Source organism: Phyllobates terribilis, unplaced genomic scaffold (assembly GCF_046119375.1).
Source record: "Phyllobates terribilis strain yellow unplaced genomic scaffold, ASM4611937v1 Scaffold_9__5_contigs__length_417890890, whole genome shotgun sequence".
Lineage (NCBI taxonomy): Eukaryota > Metazoa > Chordata > Amphibia > Anura > Dendrobatidae > Phyllobates > Phyllobates terribilis.
Genome location: NW_027362769.1, coordinates 160,865,987 through 160,883,764, shown reverse-complemented (window position 1 = coordinate 160,883,764; position 17,778 = coordinate 160,865,987). Strand labels below are relative to the sequence as shown.

At 43.8% G+C, this 17,778-nt stretch overlaps 1 protein-coding gene across 5 annotated transcripts in view; it reads right to left on the bottom strand.

Moving 5' to 3' along the window:
• Nucleotides 1-17,778, bottom strand: part of LRP1B (LDL receptor related protein 1B) — a 2,071,868-nt gene that overhangs the window by 25,938 nt on the left and 2,028,152 nt on the right. For all 5 annotated transcript variants that reach the window (XM_073647246.1, XM_073647248.1, XM_073647249.1 and 2 more), the window contains exon 86: nt 582-686. In XM_073647246.1, coding sequence (XP_073503347.1) covers nt 582-686 — 105 coding nt within the window. The remainder of the gene's footprint in view (nt 1-581; nt 687-17,778) is intronic.

The window sequence follows — 17,778 nt, the reverse complement described above, 5'->3', positions numbered from 1 at the left end:
GAGCAAAATGTTAGTTCATCGGTTGAAATGATCTTTTGTGCTCCTCAAAAGATCAGCAGTCTAGGCAGCACATCGTCCTGCGTAAACAAAATTAGTGCTGCCGAGAGTAATGGTACCGCTTCTGCGGATCGATCTGCTCATCTCTACATGTATCCTCTACAGCCAATCATTAGCATAAATTGCATTATCTCTGCAGATCACTGACTGACTGCAGTGGTTGTGTGCCGTTATGGCTCACCAATGCTGGCGGAACTGAAGCAGAGATGTGCAATGAACCATTGTAACATCAGAAAGACAATTTACCAGGAAATATATTTATTTTCAGCTGCTAGGTTTATGTTTTTAGTTTTCTTTTGTCTTAGAACACTATTTAAAATAATTATGGTTGACTTGAAAAAAATTATTATTTTTCTTTTATTCCAGCTTAATTGGATGCTGCTCAGTGATAATATTCGGTTTTATCGTTTACAAGTTATGCAGAAGAAGGTGAAGAGAGAATCATTACTGTGTGGCCCTGTTATTTATACATCATCGGCAGTCAGTATATTCTCAGGAGATACATTGTCACAAGTGATACTCACACACAGACTGGTATGTTCGTCTCGGGGTCCAGCCGACATGTGCCCCCATTATAACAGTATCCGTCACATAACTGACAGCTAGAGGCGATCTTTCCATTACTGCAACTAAGAAAAAAAAAAAGAAATAAAAAGTGGTTTTAATTATTCCTTTAATTTCTAAGCTTTTCAATGTATACTTGTCATCTAATCTGTAAAAAAATAAATAAGAAAAGAACTATCAGCTGAATGTGAAAACACTATCTCTATGACAGGTCAGCCTTGGGCGATAATTTTTTAAACAGCATGACAGCAAGCGTATTTTTTTTCTCCTCTTAGGCTATTATATTTGCAAACCGTTAGTTCAGATAAACAAGGCAATGTTAACATTTACTTATGGCATGCAAACATCCAGCATAGATCCTCTAGAGGCAAACCGTCACATTTCGCAGACCCGTTCTGCTTTGTATGCATAAGGCAGACGACCAAACCGCTAACACGCGAAAGGGAAAAAAAAAATAATAATAATTTGGAGATTTCATCTTTCCCATTCTGCCTAAACATACCAAGCTGAGGCTGTTGTTTCTGTCAATATGTCAAAAATATCACCAGTCTATTTACAGGGGATTACAAACATTACAAATTACTGCAAACCCATGTCAATCACGACATCCGCCAGTATCAAATTTATTGACGTTAATAAACAAGAGATTTTTCCACATTTAGATAGATACAAATAGCAAAGATTTCACTAAATCCCGCCGGGATCCATGAACATGGCTAAAAGCTTTTCTATAGACTCAAAAATTGGGCATATTAGAAGTTCCTATAGTTCAAGAGCCATGGCTATATAAAAGGGGATCTCCACTACAAGGACAACCCCTTCTCAGTCTGAATATTTGCCCCTGTGAAAATAAAAACATTCATACTTTCTTTCCATGCCGGCACCATTCCAGCACTGTCGTCACTCGCGTTCCAATCCCTCCTCTTAAAGGGAATCTCCACTACTAGGACAACCCCTTCTCGATCTGAATGTTTGCCCTCCGTGAAAATAAAAACATTTATACTCCTCTCATGTGCCGGCGGGGTTACAGCAGTGTTGGCACTCATGTTCCCGGGGTTCATGCGTGGCTGTTGTGACAAGTGAGCCCTGCGCCCAATCAGCGCCGCTGTCACTGTCCTCGCCTCCGGATGTATTGAACATCAAGAGAAAGTCAGAGCTGCGGCTATCCGCTCACTCCCTCTTGATTACCAATACATCCGAAGGTGAGGACAGCGATGCCAGCGCGCTTTGGGCACCGGGAACCACATGTCGTAACAATCGCACATGAGCTCAGGGAACGTGAGTGCCGACACCACTGGAATGGCGCCGGCACAGGAGGTGAGTATAAGTGTTTTTATTTTCATGGGTAAAACATTCAGATCAAGAAGGGGTTGTCCTTGTAGTGGACAACCCCTTTAAAAGTAGGACAGAGAGACCATATGGATCACTGAGAGTAATATCATTTGCAATGAAACTTTAGCAAGTTCTGCAGCAAAATCTGGATTTTACTGCAGATTCACGGTTGATTTTACCCAAAGCATAAAAGTGAAAATCAGTGGCATTTCACCAAATGATGGGCAGGTATTTGATTTGAAAATCTGCAGTGCGCTCATTTTATCATTTAGAATAATTTCACTACTTATGAATGGGATTTCCGAACATGGCCTTAGGCTACAGATGAGTCCTCCTTTCACTTTCCATGAATTTCATTGACTTCATTTCTTAACAAGACAAATTCAATATATTCTTTTGATATGCTCTGAAAACTCTTGTTAGTGTGGTTAACATCACAACCAGTGGGTGGCAATAGATAGTATAAACATCTCCTGACATAGTATCCAGAAATCTTGTGGGTTTTTTTTTAAAGATGCTCATCTTGCACTATTCATCTTTGGATATGTTGAGCCAAGAGGAAAGGTAAGAAAGAACACATCTGTCCAGCCTCCTCTTTATGCTAGGCTATGATGCTATACACATTATGTTGGGATAGCATGACTTTACTCTTTTTCTTCACCCCGTGGAGTATCCTGAATTCATCATCTTCAGCCAATCATCTTGGGATACTGTATGTCCTGCCAAGCTCTTTCAGATTTGGTCATCTTCAGCCAATCATCTTGGGATACTGTATGTCCTGCCAAACTCTTTCAGATTTGGTCATCTTCAGCCAATCATCTTGGGATACTGTATGTCCTGCCAAACTCTTTCAGAATTGGTCATCTTCAGCCAATCATCTTGGGATACTGTATGTCCTGCCAAACTCTTTCAGATTTGGTCATCTTCAGCCAATCATCTTGGGATACTGTATGTCCTGCCAAGCTCTTTCAGATTTGGTCATCTTCAGCCAATCATCTTGGGATACTGTATGTCCTGCCAAGCTCTTTCAGATTTGGTCATCTTCAGTCAATCATCTTGGGATACTGTATGTCCTGCCAAACTCTTTCAGATTTGGTCATCTTCAGCCAATCATCTTGGGATACTGTATGTCCTGCCAAACTCTTTCAGATTTGGTCATCTTCAGCCTATCATCTTGGGATACTGTATGTCCCGCCAACATCTTTCAACAGAAATGGTCTACAAAGAACCTGTTGCCTTTACTCGTCCAAACAAATATGTTTCTACCCCAGAAGAAGTCAATGAGTTACTTTGACATCCATAGAATCATAATGCAACCCAAGTTGTTTCCATAACCTTTTCTTATGCAACATATTATGGACAGACCGAAAGTGGCCATAATTTTCATGGCTCTTTTACTAATTGCCATAGTCCTAATACACATGAGCCAGATTTAGACTGTTCTGAGAAGCATTTATTTGCGTGAAAGGTTAGGGGTGCCTTCAAAGCGACTGTGGACCCAAATGTAACACACTACCCAATATCCGGAGTGCATGAGATACAGCAAGTATTCTGAAGTATACACTAAACAGGGAACAATTGGAAACTGAAAGCTACCGGAAAGTAAAGTTGGTGAACAGACGAGTAAATGAATATTTATTGATCTTTTGAAATTACTTTAAGTTGTCAACTGAACATCAACGGATGTTGCAATTTGCCGTTTTCTCAAACCTTGATACCTTTTAGTCAAATCTAAATGTCAACTTTATTATTTCCTTTGTATAAAAATAGAAAAACTGACTTATTCCCACTCAATATATTCAATGCACCCTTTCATCCAGCAGATTATTCCGCAATAGTCATCCTTCTTTTTGTATTAAGTTTTCAGTATTATTTTTCTAACCCAGGAATTATACAGAATTAGCAATTCATCAGAAATCTCATTAAGCGATTTATGCAAAAGATTCTCTATTTATATTTGTGCTGTGCTGGAAATCCATTTTAAATAGCTTAATCTGACATAGAAATTATATAAGAAAAAGTTTTTCCCTATTGTTAAAAAGTAAATGGCGGAATAGAAACTGAATTTTATTGTTTTTAAGTCTATATAGTGGAAAAAACTCTGCTAATTATATTGACAGAAGATGGATTCAGGATGCCAAATCTCTTGTTCAATGTCACATAACCAATAAAGCATACAATTCAGGATGCAATGCCTGCAGCCACACTGAAGAGAAGTTTAGCAAAGTCAGACTTAAAGGCAATGAACACATTTGACATGGAAAAAATATTTTTGCATATATTTGTGGTTCCCTTTAGTTAATTAAATTGCAGACCCCCTTATATGCAGTGGGCAGCCTGACAAAACTTTCAGATTTTTCTCTTGTGTGTTCTGCTAAATAATACAAGCTGTATGATTGGATTTTACTTCTCTTCCAGTTGTATAGGCTGGATGTAAGGTTTGTATTTCTCCCAGTAATAGAGGTTGGATGTGAAGTCTGTGTTTTTTCTCCGTGATATAGGCAGGGTGTGAGGTATGTGTGTCTCTCCCAGTAATATAGGTTGGATGTGAGGTCTGTTTTCTATCCCAGTAATGTAGGTTGGATTTGAGGTTTGTGTGTCTCCCCCAGTAATATAGGCTGGATATGAGGTCTCTGTGTCTCTCCCAGTAATATAGCCTGGATGTGAGGTCTGTGTGTCTCTCCCAGTAATATAGGCTGGATGTGAGCTCTGTGTGTCTCTCCCAGTAATATAGGCTGGATGTGAGGTCTGTGTGTCTCTCCCAGTAATATAGGTTGGATGTGAGGTCTGTGTCTCTCCCAGTAATATAGGCTGGATGTGAGGTCTGTGTGTCTCTCCCAGTAATATAGACTGGATGTGAGCTCTGTGTGTCTCTCCCAGTAATATAGCCTGGATGTGAGGTCTGTGTGTCTCTCCCAGTAATATAGGCTGGATTTGAGGTCTGTGCATCTCTCCCAGTAATATACAGTTATATGAAAAAGTTTGGGCACCCCTATTAATCTTAAGCTTATTGTTTTATAAAAATTGGTGTTTTTGCAACAGCTATTTCAGTTTGATATATGTAATAACTGTTGGACACAGTAATGTTTCTACCTTGAAATGAGGTTTATTGTACTAACAGAAAATGCGCAATCTGCATTCAAACAAAATTTGACAGGTGCATAAGTATGGGCACCTCACCAGAAAAGTGACATTAATATTTAGTAGATCATCCTTTTGCAAAAATAACAGCCTCTAGTCGCTTCCTGTAGCTTTTAATGAGTTCCTGGATCCTGGATGAAGGTATTTCTGACCATTCCTCTTTACAAAACAATTCTAGTTCAGTTAAGTTTGATGGTCGCCGAGCATGGACAACCCTCTTCAAATGATCCCACAGATGTTCAATGATATTCAGGTCTGTGGACTGGGATGGCCATTCCAGAACATTGTAATTGTTCCTCTGCATGAATGCCTGAGTAGATTTGGAGTAGTGTTTTGGCTCATTGTCTTGCTGAAAGATCCATCCCCTGCGTAACTTCAACTTTATCACTGATTCTTGAACAATATTGTCAAGAATCTGCTGATACTGAGTGGAATCCATGCGTCCCTCACCTTTAACAAGATTCCCGGTGCCGGCATTGGCCACACAGCCCCAAAGCATGATGGAACCTCCACCAAATTTTACTGTGGGTAGCAAGTGTTTTTCTTGGAATGCTGTGTTTTTTTGCCGCCATGCATAATGCCTTTTTGTATGACCAAACAACTCAATCTTGGTTTCATCAGTCCACAGGACCTTCTTCCAAAAAGAAATTGGCTTCTCCAAATGTGCTTTTGCATACCTCAGCCGACTCTGTTTGTGGCGTGCTTGCAGAAACGGCTTCTTTCGCATCACTCTCCCATACAGCTTCTTCTTGTGCAAAGTGCGTTGTATAGTTGACCGATGCACAGTGACACCATCTGCAGCACGTTGATGCTGCAGCTCTGTGGAGGTGGTCTGAGGATTGTCCTTGACTGATCTCACCATTCTTCTTCTCTGCCTTTCTGATGTTTTTCTTGGCCTGCCACTTCTGGCCTTAACAAGAACTGTCCCTGTGTTCTTCCATTTCCTTACTATGTTCCTCACAGTGGAAACTGACAGGTTAAATCTCTGAGACTGCTTTTTGTATCCTTCCCCTGAACAACTATGTTGAATAATCTTTGTTTTCAGATCATTTGACAGTAGTTTTGAGGAGCCCATGATGCCACTCTTCAGAGGAGATTCAAACAGGAGAACAACTTGCAAGTGGCCACTTTAAGTAGCTTTTCTCATGATTGCATACACCTGGCTATGAAGTTCAAAGCTCAATGAGGTTACAAAACCAAAAAAAGTGCTTTAGTAAGTCAGTAAAAAGTAGGTAGGAGTATTTAAAACAAGAAAATGATAAGGGTGCCCATACTTATGCACCTGTCAAATTTTGTTTGAATGCAGATTGCACATTTTCTGTTAGTACAATAAACCCCATTTCAAGGCAGAAACATTACTGTGTCCAACAGTTATTACATATATCAAACTGAAATAGCTGTTGCAAAAACACCAATTTTTATAAAACATTAAGCTTAAGATTAATAGGGGTGCCCAAACTTTTTCATATAACTGTAGGTTGGATGTGAGCTCTGTGTGTCTCTCCCAGTAATATAGGCTGGATGTGAGGTCTGTGTGTCTCTCCCAGTAATATAGGCTGGATGTGAGGTCTGTGTGTCTCTCCCAGTAATATAGGCTAGATGTGAGGTCTGTGATCCCTCCCAGTAATATAAGCTGGATGTGAGGTATGTGTATCTCTCCCAGTAATATAGGTTGGATGTGAGCTCTGTGTGTCCTTCCCAGTAATATAGGCTGGATGTGAGGTCTGTGTGTCTCTCCCAGTAATATAGGCTGGATGTGAGGTCTGTGTGTCTCTCCCAGTAATATAGGTTGGATGTGAGATCTGTGTGTCTCCCCCAGTAATATAGGCAGGAAGTGAGGTCTGTGTTTCTCTCCCAGTAATATAGGTTGGATGTGAGGTCTGTGTTCTTTCCCAGTAATATAGGTTGGATGTGACGTCTGTGTGTCTCCCCCAGTAATATAGGCTGGATGTGAGGTATGTGTGTCTCTCCCAGTAATATAGGCTGGATGTGAGGTCTGTGTGCTTCTCCCAGTAATATAGGCTGGATGCGAGGTATGTGTGTCTCTACCAGTAATATAGGCTGGATGTGAAGACTGTGCCGTTTGACTTCCAGTAATATCGGCTGGATGTGTGGACAGTATGTCTCTCCAGTAATACCAGCTGGATGTGGAGTTTGTCTTCCCAGTAATATAGGCTGGCTATGGGGTCTGTGTTCATCCACAGTGCTGCTGTCTTCAATAGATCAAATACCATCACAGCTTATATATTACACTTTTATATATTTTTATGTGATGCCATCCTTATCTACAGACAGCCTGTTTTTCCTGCCCTCCCTTAGACTGTAGAAACCTTCTTATTTGTCAACACTGTGGAGGTTTGTGAAGAGTCATCTACCGGTTGCTATCTCTAACACTGAAAAGAGGGAGAGAGGGAGCAAAAAGAACAGTCAGAAAAAGGAACAGGAGCTCTGATGGATTATTGTGGAGGACTTAGCTAAAGACTTACAGAATCTAGAAATTGTGTAATGAAGACTATTTATGAAGCTGCTTAACTTAATATATATAAAGCAAATGAAGAATGAAAAAAATCTATGCAAAAGTATACACAGTATTTAAGGCATACAGCTCTCACTTAACTCACTGAACTACATTTAAATTGCAGTAAAAATTATGAAATTATTTAGCAGATAGCAGAGTATTTTGCACCCATTGTTACATTTTCATGGGTGATACAGAAATTCATTTCAAAGAGCATTTTCATCAAGCTGTAAAAAATTGATGACATTCTATGGCCATCATTATTAATTGCTAAATATAGATTTTTTTCTGCACCATTTAATTATCCATTATAAGGTTGATGATTGGAGGCTTTTAATGCTTTTATATATGTATATATATTTCCACCGTTGCCTTTCTGATAATTTGCTAAGAATTCCAATTTCTGACTATACAATTTTTAAAAAAATATCAGGACATGAGAGAAAAAGTCTCAATATGGTTCAAAACACAACAAAACCAGTAGGTGGCCACGTATAGACATATATAACATAAACATCTCTCGGCAGAGTATTAAAAAAATATGCTTTTCTTTTTAAAGCTAGTTATTTTGCACCACTCATGTCGGGATATGTTGTGCAAAGAGAAAAGGTAAAGTTGGACACATCTGTATCATGGACTGGAAGAAAACAAAAATCTGGATCCTTAAAGGGGTTGTTGTACATGATATTACAGTTCATCCCTATGCATCTAAGCAAATAGAGCTAAAATAACAACAATCTTGACCCCCAAAGGACCCCTGTGATCGGCTGTTGGTGAACCTCTTATTGGAGGAAAAGAGGAAAGTAAAGAGTTAAACAACTACTAAAGTCAGCACATAACTGAACTCTTTGTAAAACCTTTCTAGGTAATAGAGTGGGTTCCCAAGAGGAAGACCCTTTAATTACCTCAATTGCCTTGAAAAAGTATGTCTAAAGTAGATCAACCCAAATTGAACTAGTCAACTGATTGACTAGCTTTATCTTGTTCTTGACTTATAAGTGAACTGAACTCAAAAGATACTATCCTTCCTTACCTTTCCTCTTTGCAAAACATGTCCTAAGATGAATGGTATCAGATTATCATTTCAAAGAAATGGATTTTTGATGCTCTGTCTGGAGAGGTTTATGCCACATGTGTCTATTTGTGGCCACCCGGTGGTTATAATATGCATTGCAGCTAGTATGGTGCAATAATGTAATTAATTTGTGGAAATGTGAGAGTGGACACATCTGTAATAACTTAAGCAAGATGAAGAGGGCCCAAGTATCGTAATTAGCCCATAATGCCAACAGGAATATTATAGCCATAAGTCTTTGTTCAAACGTAGCTTTTGTGAGGAGTTATGTTTAGGCATTTTTTTTCTGCAGAAAAGAACCTGTGTTTTACAGTACCAGCAAAAGCTATGATGTTTCAGAAATCTCATGCTTATACTTTTTTTCCTGCCTAAGGCTGGTTTCACACGTCCGCATATCTTCGGTACCGGAAAAGCCGGTACCGAGGGTATCCGTGTCTCGTGTGTCCATGTGTCCATGTGTCCGAGTGTGTCACACGTGTGGCGCCCGTGTGCCACATCAGGATCACACGGACCAGCGCTTGGGAATCAACGCTACAATTAAAACGCTGTTCCCAAGCGACGGTGCTGAACACGGCCCTCATCATGGTTCCCTGCTGGCGCTGGGATCAGCACCAGCAGGGACAATGATGAGGGCAGTGTTCAGCACCTGGTGCTTGGGAACAGCGCTAACTATACACTGATTCCCAGGGGTCGGTACATGTCACATGGAAGACACATGCATGTCATCCGTGTGGGATGTTTTGCAGACCATGTATCCGCAAAAAACTGACTTGTCTCTGTGTGCAGCATGGCATTTCTTTCAACATTTTTGCAGCATTTTTTATGCATTAAAAGTAATGAGAAACTGCAAAAATGAAGCATAACATTTGTACTGCTTTTTTGCAGTGTGTTTTTGCAGCCTTTTTGGGGAATACAAATTATTTTATTAACATGTATTGTAGATAAATGCCACCTGTAATCCGCACCAAAAAAAAGGCAGTAAAAAATAAAAAAATGCACCAAAAACACAGAAAATAGCATTTATAGATTTTGGCTGCAGAAAAAAAATTCTGCAAAAACGCCACATGTGAACATAGCCTAACTCTGGGAAGTATGATATAAAAGGATAATTCTTTTTTAAAGCACTACCCATATGGAGAACAATCATATGATCTCCTAAGACGGATACTAACTGTAATAAAAAAAACCTTGGGAGCCATATTTCTTCTCTGGGCTCACACCTTGGAGTAACGTAATATCATGCATGGCCATATGTCCACAACTTTGATGCTACATCTGCTGTACTACTGTGTTACTGATAGAAATTTACAGCGATCAGCTCCCGCAGACCATCAAGAGGACATTTTCAGAAAGTCTGCCATAGATCTGGAAGTGTGCCACTTGGACGTTGGGGAAGTTAAAGTCTAAATATTGTAGCTGGAGTTCTTTAAGCTCTTTATAGACTCGTAGACTCAATATGACTTTTTTTTTTGTTGCGGATGAATATTCATACAAACAATATAATCAGCTTAACACATTTCCTTTTTTCCTGCATTACAAATCTGGAATGCATTACTTTCACGTGAGCTATGAATATTAAGTGCTTCAATTTGCATTTTTATGAATAAAAATGCTGAAGCTGACTTGTGAAGTATATGGGAATACTGGAAGCTGAGATCTGGGAGCAAAAGCTGAAATCAGCCAGTGTTCTGCCAATTTCACTGATGCACCAAATAATAGCCTGTCAATAGTATGTACAAAGGGAATAATGATATTGTCAGGATTCATTTCCATTTTAGAGCACTTCTATTAGAAGGTGATTCATTTTTTACATTTTTTAATTAATGTTGCCTGGATTTATTTTAATATACGAAGAAAGGCTTGAAATGTAAAGATGGCTGATCTGCAATACCATGTTTACTAATATATCAGAATTTATTAAGTATGGAAATAGAAAATTGTACAACCTATCCTAAAACGGCCGTTCTAAAATAACATATTGATGAGCTATCCTTAAGATATCAGATTGGTGGGCCCAGAAACCCACCACCCTCACTAATCAGCTGTTAATAGGTTCCCACAGCCACTACTCGGTGTAATGAGCTGTGGTGTCCCGACTCCTTACACTGCTCCTTGTACTTTCAGCTGCTTCTAAGGAGAAGGCATCAATATCTTAGTCTTGAACAACACCTTTAAGACACCTATACACATCAGTAGTGATGAGCGAGCACTAAAATGCTCGGGTACTCGTTGCTCGGGCCGAGCAAATTGCAATACTCGGGTGCTCGACCCGAGCAACGAGCCCAATGTAAGTCTATGGGAAACTCGAGCATTTTTCAGGCGGCTCCCCCCGGCGGTCTGCAGAGGGCCTAAAAATTGCCCAAATCGATGGGAACAGTGCTCAAATGACATGGGAACAGCATGGGGAAGACCCCTGGAAGCATCTCTGACTCCCAGATCACTGATGTCAGCAACGTGGTCAGAGTATTACACCACTTTTACGGACTCACAATAAAACATACAAAAACGAAACCAAAATGGATTTTTGTAATGCACACGCCCGGGCTGAGCGGCGTGTGCGAGTGATTCCACTGGACCGTGCCGGAGAGTGATTGCCTGGAGGGGCGTAACTAGGTATTCACCCGATCCGACCAGGGTCGCACGACGGCATACGACGCCAGCGCACCAAGGAGGAACCGAGCAGAGGGACCAGGTGCTACTCCAGGACAGACCCCGGACACGGCTGTTGACCCACACAGGGGAACACAGGAACAGACTGGTTAGGCTGGCGCACTGACTGGTGGGTATAGGCAGGCACGACTGGTATGCAGGCAGGCGGGTATGCAGGCAAGGGGGTACAGGCAAGCACAGCTAGAGTGCAGACAGGGAGGCACTAGCAGGTAGGGACACTGGCGGGATAGGACCCAGTACACACTGGGACTCTGGAACAGAACCACAGATGTGGCGGACAAACACAGCAGAGTGAGGCCGCCCAGAGAGGTGAGCGAGAACAGGGCAGGACAAGACCGCCTGGAGCGGTGAGCAAGAGTAGAGCAGGACAAGGCCGCCAGGAGCGGTGAGCAAAGGGTCAGAGCTGAGCGAGACTGCGGGAGCAGTGAGCAAGAGTAAAGCAGGACGAGACCGCCTGGAGCGGTGAGCAAGAGTGGAGCAAGACTGCCGGAGCAGTGAGCAAAAGGGTCAGAGTGGAGCAAGGCTGCCGGAGCAGCGAGCAAAGGAGTCAGAGCAGGCTAGAACCGCCGGAGGGTAAGCAAGGAGTCAGAGCAGGCTAGAACTACCGGAGCGGTGAGCAAAGGAGTCAGAGTAGGCTAGAACCGCCGGAGCGGTGAGCAAAGGAGTCAGAGCAGGCTAGAACCGCCGGAGCGGTGAGCAAAGGAGTCAGAGCAGGCTAGAACTGCCGGAGCGGTGAGCAAAGGAGTCAGAGCAGGCTAGAACCACCGGAGCGGTGAGCAAAGGAGTCAGAGCAGGCTAGAACCGCCGGAGCGGTGAGCAAAGGAGTCACAGCAGGCTAGAACCGCCGGAGCGGTGAGCAAAGGAGTCAGAGCAGGCTAGAACCGCCGGAGCGGTGAGCAAAGGAGTCAGAGCAGGCAAGGCTGAGCAGGGGGGACAGGGCTCTGTTCACACGGAACAGACAGCAAAGGAGTCAGAGCAGGCTAGAACCGCCGGAGCGGTGAGCAAAGGAGTCAGAGCAGGCTAGAACTGCCGGAGCGGTGAGCAAAGGAGTCAGAGCAGGCTAGAACCACTGGAGCGGTGAGCAAAGGAGTCAGAGCAAGCTAGAACCGCCGGAGCGGTGAGCAAAGGAGTCAGAGCAGGCTAGAACCGCCGGAGCGGTGAGCAAAGGAGTCAGAGCAGGCTAGAACCGCCGGAGCGGTGAGCAAAGGAGTCAGAGCAGGCAAGGCTGAGCAGGGGGGACAGGGCTCTGTTCACACGGAACAGACAGGAAGGGAAAGGCAGAGCCAGATACCCACAGGGTACTTGCAGTGAAGTAGCGAGTGGACCACAAACTCACAAACGGGAGTACAGAGACAACAAGCAGGAGTTAGGTACGAGTTCAGACTCTGCAGAAAAAGGAAGGGAACGGACATAAAGGCAAAACAGGTAAAGGATAGGAGAGAGTTCAGACTGGAACTGAGTGTACGGAGGAGACCGACACTGCAGCGGAATACAGAAGCGGGTCTGGGAATACGGCCCCCAGAGAGGCAGGACGAACAGGCAAGGAGCGTGTTCAGACAGGACAGACAAGATACAGGAGCGGGTCTAGGTAATCGGCCCCTAGAAGGCGGGAGGAACAGGCTAGGAGCGTGTTCAGACAGGACAGACAAGATACAGGAGCGGGTCTAGGTAATCGGCCCCTAGAAGGCAGGAGGAACAGGCTAGGAGCGTGTACAGACAGGCCTGGAAATACAGCCTCCAGGATAGGCAGACAAGAGAACTCAGAACGGGACCTGGCACCTTCAGAGTGCAAGCACACACTGAATGAAACACTATGCTCAGGCAGGGATTGATTAGAGCAGCTGAGCTATATACCAGGTGACAGACAGCAATAGGCTGAGGACGCACAAGGGGTGTGACCCACAGCAGGTACAAAAAGCAGGAAGTGATCGGGCGCCGCCCTTAAGCAGCAGAAACAGACACAAACAGACAGCATGGAGGGAAGCCAGAGAGACATTCTGGACAGGACATCAAGTGCGCGCTCTTGCACAGTGGGAGATGGACCTCTATGCAAGGACGCCGCCAGGTATGTTACAATTTTCATGCAAAATATGTTAAGGAACATCCTTTCCAGGGTAATGACTTGTATAAAAGGCAAAATAAACAACCGAAAACAAAAATACTCCTCCACAACTTTGGCTATGTTCACATATAGCGTTTTTTATGTGTTTTTGCACTTTTGAATTGCTTTCAACCAAGACAAATGCATTCACCAGGAAATGTAATTTTAACATTTTACAACCGTATCTGGCCATGTGGTGTGTGACGTATCATCAGACACATGCATACAGTGCTGAAAAGACATGGGAACAGCATGGGGAAGACCTCTGGAAGCATCTTTGACTCACAGGTCACTGCCTAAAAGTGTGCCCTTCATAAGTGATCCTTGGCGCATGCGAAGATGCCTCCCGCCATGCACCTGTCGTTGCAGACTTGCAACAATCACCGTCCACGTCCTTGTCCCACTGCAGCGTTCAGTTGTCCCTACCCCATTCCTTGGAATGCAAGTGCAAGTATGCAGGCAGCCACCCACCCACCCACCCACAGACAACAATACAATACTGCCAAATTTTTGACAGCTGCTTGCACTTGAAATGTGGCCTTTTAGGCTCGTGGAGGCGGAAGCTTTTCAAAACCTCATGCCGGCGGCGACCGAGTGTCCATACTCGGTCCCCAGCCACCACTATATTTCCCGGTATCGCCTCCGCCTTCCACAGGCACAGGTCCCACAACATTACCCGTGCCCTCCCCAGTGCATTTACTGGGAAGGACCGCCTAACCACAAACACGTGGACAGGTGAATGTGGCCAGGGACGGTACGGAGCCAGTCCACAACTTTTTCTGCTAAGAGTTGTATTTATCTCAATGAAAGGACTGGCATAGAGGGAAACCGTATGTACCCTGCGTGTCATTTCTCCCAGGAAGTCCTGTAATTGAGCTTGTTGCAGAAGCAATGGCAGCCCATCCAACATCAACTTGCACTTGTCGGTGGTGCTTTGACACACACAAACATCTTTCTTTGCGCATTTAATTTCTTGAATACAGAGTTGGACAATGGCCTGATCTGTAATGCGTTTTGAGAAATAACATGCATAAGCATGGCCGATCCACATTAAAAAAGCAGCCATAGAGTGTCCGGAACCTTCCCACACACTTTTCTTAGCCAGGGCTGCTTATCGGCAGGGTTGGACGGGCCCACTAGAGAACCGAAGACTCCTCCGGTAGGCCCTGGCTTCTCTTTCAGGAGAGTTCATAGTGCCGAGGTGAGGCCATGATGATGATAGAGGCCACCATCTGCTTAGTTTTCTGTCACTTGGAATGCAAGTGCAAGTGCAAGTATGCAGCCAGCCACCCACCCACCCACAGGCCGCAACACTAAACTGCCAGATTTCTGGGCAGCTATTTGCACTTTAAATATGGCCTTTTAAGCTCGTGGAGGCGGAAGCTTTTCACAATCTTATGCCGGCAGCGGCCGGGTGTCCATACTCGGTCCCCAGCCGCCACTATATTTCCCGGTATCGCCTCCGTCTTCCACAAGCACGGGTCCCACAACATTACCTGTGCCCTCCCCAGTGCACTTACTGGGAAGGACCGCCTAACCACAAACACGTGGACAGATGAATGTGACCAGAGACGGTACGGAGCCAGTCCACAACTTTTTTGGCTGAGAGTTGTATTTAGCTCGGTGAAAGGACTGGCATAGAGCGAAACCGTATCTACCCTGCGTGTCATTTCTCCCAGGAAGTCCTCTAAAGCTGCTTGCACTTGAAATGTGGCCTGAACATTATTGCTGGTACTTTTCTGTGGGAATTTGCTTGCCTCCTACCAGCCTGGATTATTTCCAGCAAACTATGGTACGAGGCCGTGGTATTAGCACTGCCCCCAGTACCAGTAGCAAAGCCATCCCCAATTTCCCTCTCAGGAATTTTTTTTGGTAGACTGAGTGGCTGCCCAAATACATTTGATCACAAAGGAGCTGAAGATAGAGTGGCAGTAGGTGCAAGTTTCTCCAGCCTGTCAGATATTAGAGGGTGAACGGCAGCACATTGGATCAGTGGTTAGCACTGAAGCCTTGCAGCGCTGGTATCCTGGGTTCAAATCCCAGCAAGGACAACATCTGCAAGGACTTTTTATGTTCTCCCTGTGTTTGCATGTGTTTCCTCCTCAGTAAAAAAGCAGCCATAGAGTGTCCGGGAATCTTCCCACACACTTTTCTTAGCCAGGATTGCTTCTCAGCAGGGTTGGACGGTCCCACCAGAGAATCCTCTGGTGTGCCTTGGCTTCTACCTCAGGAGAGTTCATGATAGCGCTAACTTTGCAGCTGCTATGGGGCTCTTGAGCGGGTGAGAAAGGTTAGCCCTCAGAATCAAATCCTCTGGTGGGAACAATGTTTTTCAATCTGAAACAGCTTCTCAGTGGGAGTTGTATTTCACCACAGCCATATTCTTTAGCTTGGTGAAAGGGCTGGCATAGAGGGAAACCGTATCTACCCCGGCTGTAATTTCTCCATCACCAGGTTCCGCCCATTGTCACACACGACCATGCCTGGCTGTATGTTCAGCGGTGAGAGCCACAGATCAGGCTGATGTGTTACAGCTTTCAACAACTCTGCAGCGCTGGGCGGTTTGTCAATTAAGCATGTTATCTTCAGCACAGCCTGTTGCCGCTTGGCCAAGGCAGTTCTACAGTGCTGTCAGCTTGTGACTGATGTGATCATTTCGGACATGGAGGAGGAGGTGCATTAGCTGAACAATGTGATTACATTGAGGTTAAATTTGTGACGCTGTTTTTTATACTAAAGAAAGATCCTATTGTTTTGTTTTTTTACGTTATTTTTTAAGACAAATGCATTCAACGGGAAATGTCATTTTAACATTTTACAACCTTATCTGGCAATGTGGTATGTGACACATCATCAGACACATCCTTTTTTATTTAGGATGAAGGGACTCTGAAAGTCATAAAGCCTATTTTTACAGGGACATCAGACGGCCCTTACTATTCTTAAAAGGCCAGCAGTCGGCCGTAGCTATTGTTAGAGAGCCATCAGTCGGCTATGCTTTGTTGTTCCCATTATTAACAAGTGGGCCTCCTATACTGTTATTGCGTATCCAGTGACTGCAAGGGCTGCCAAAAATTTGGACTCAACCCAATACCCCTTTGAAGAGACATAGAGGAGGGTCTCAGTAAAAAAAATGTTCCCATTATAAAGGAGTGGGTGTCCTATAGTGGTAATGCCCATGCTGTGACTGCAAGGGCTGCCAAAATTTTGGAAAAACCCCACTAAGAATTTAAAGACACATAGAGCAGGGCCACAGTAACAAGGTAGGACATGTTCCCTTTAGAAAGGAGAGTGTCTGCTATACAGTTATAGGGTATGCAGTGAGTCCAACGGCTGACCAATTTTAGGAAAAACCCCGCTAAGAATTTAAAGACACACAGAGCAGGGCCACAGTAACAAGTACGACATGTTTCCATTAGAAAGGGGAGGGTCTGCTATACAGCTATAGGGTATGCAGTGAGTCCAACAGCTGACCAATTTTAGAAAAAAAAACACTAAGAATTTAAAGACACACGGAGCAGGGCTACAGTAACAAGGTAAGACATGTTCCCATTAGAAAGGAGAGTGTCTGCTATACAGTTATAGGGTATGCAGTGAGTCCAATGGCTGACCAATTTTAGAAAAAACCCCACTAAGAATTTAAAGACACACGGAGCAGGGCCACAGTAGCAAGGCATGACATGTTCCCATTAGAAAAGAGAGGGTCTGCTATACAGTTATAGGGTATGCAGTGAGTCCAACGGCTGACCAATTTTAGGAAAAACCCCACTAAGAATTTAAAAACACACAGAGCAGGGCCACAGTAACGACAAATTCCCTTTAGAAAGGAGAGAGTCTCCCATAGTGTTGGCCTATGCAGTGAATGCAAGGGCTGCCAAAAATTTGGAGGCACTTCAATGCCCCCTGGAAGAGAAGTGGAGGAGGGCCTCATAAAAAAATGTTCCCATTAGAAAGGAGCAGGCCTCCTATACTTGTAATGCCCATGCACTAAGTGTATGGGCTGACAAACATTTACCCCTGGGGGGTATACATGAACATACTGTTGAAAAAAATTATGTGGGTGTTGCATCACGGACCATGGTCACCCTGGTGATATGGTAGTGGAGGATGAGGAGAAGGAGGAGGAAAAGAGCAAATAGACAAAATCAGGAAGCGTATACCCATGTGGGGGTGTGAAAAGGTACATGGGAATACACCTCCCAAGAAAAGATACTGGATTTGAGTTTATGTTACGCTGCTATCATTCGGTGGTGTTGAGAAGTCGGCCCAATCCAGCCCTTGTTCATTTTTATAAGAGTCAGCCTGCCAGCATTTTCAGTT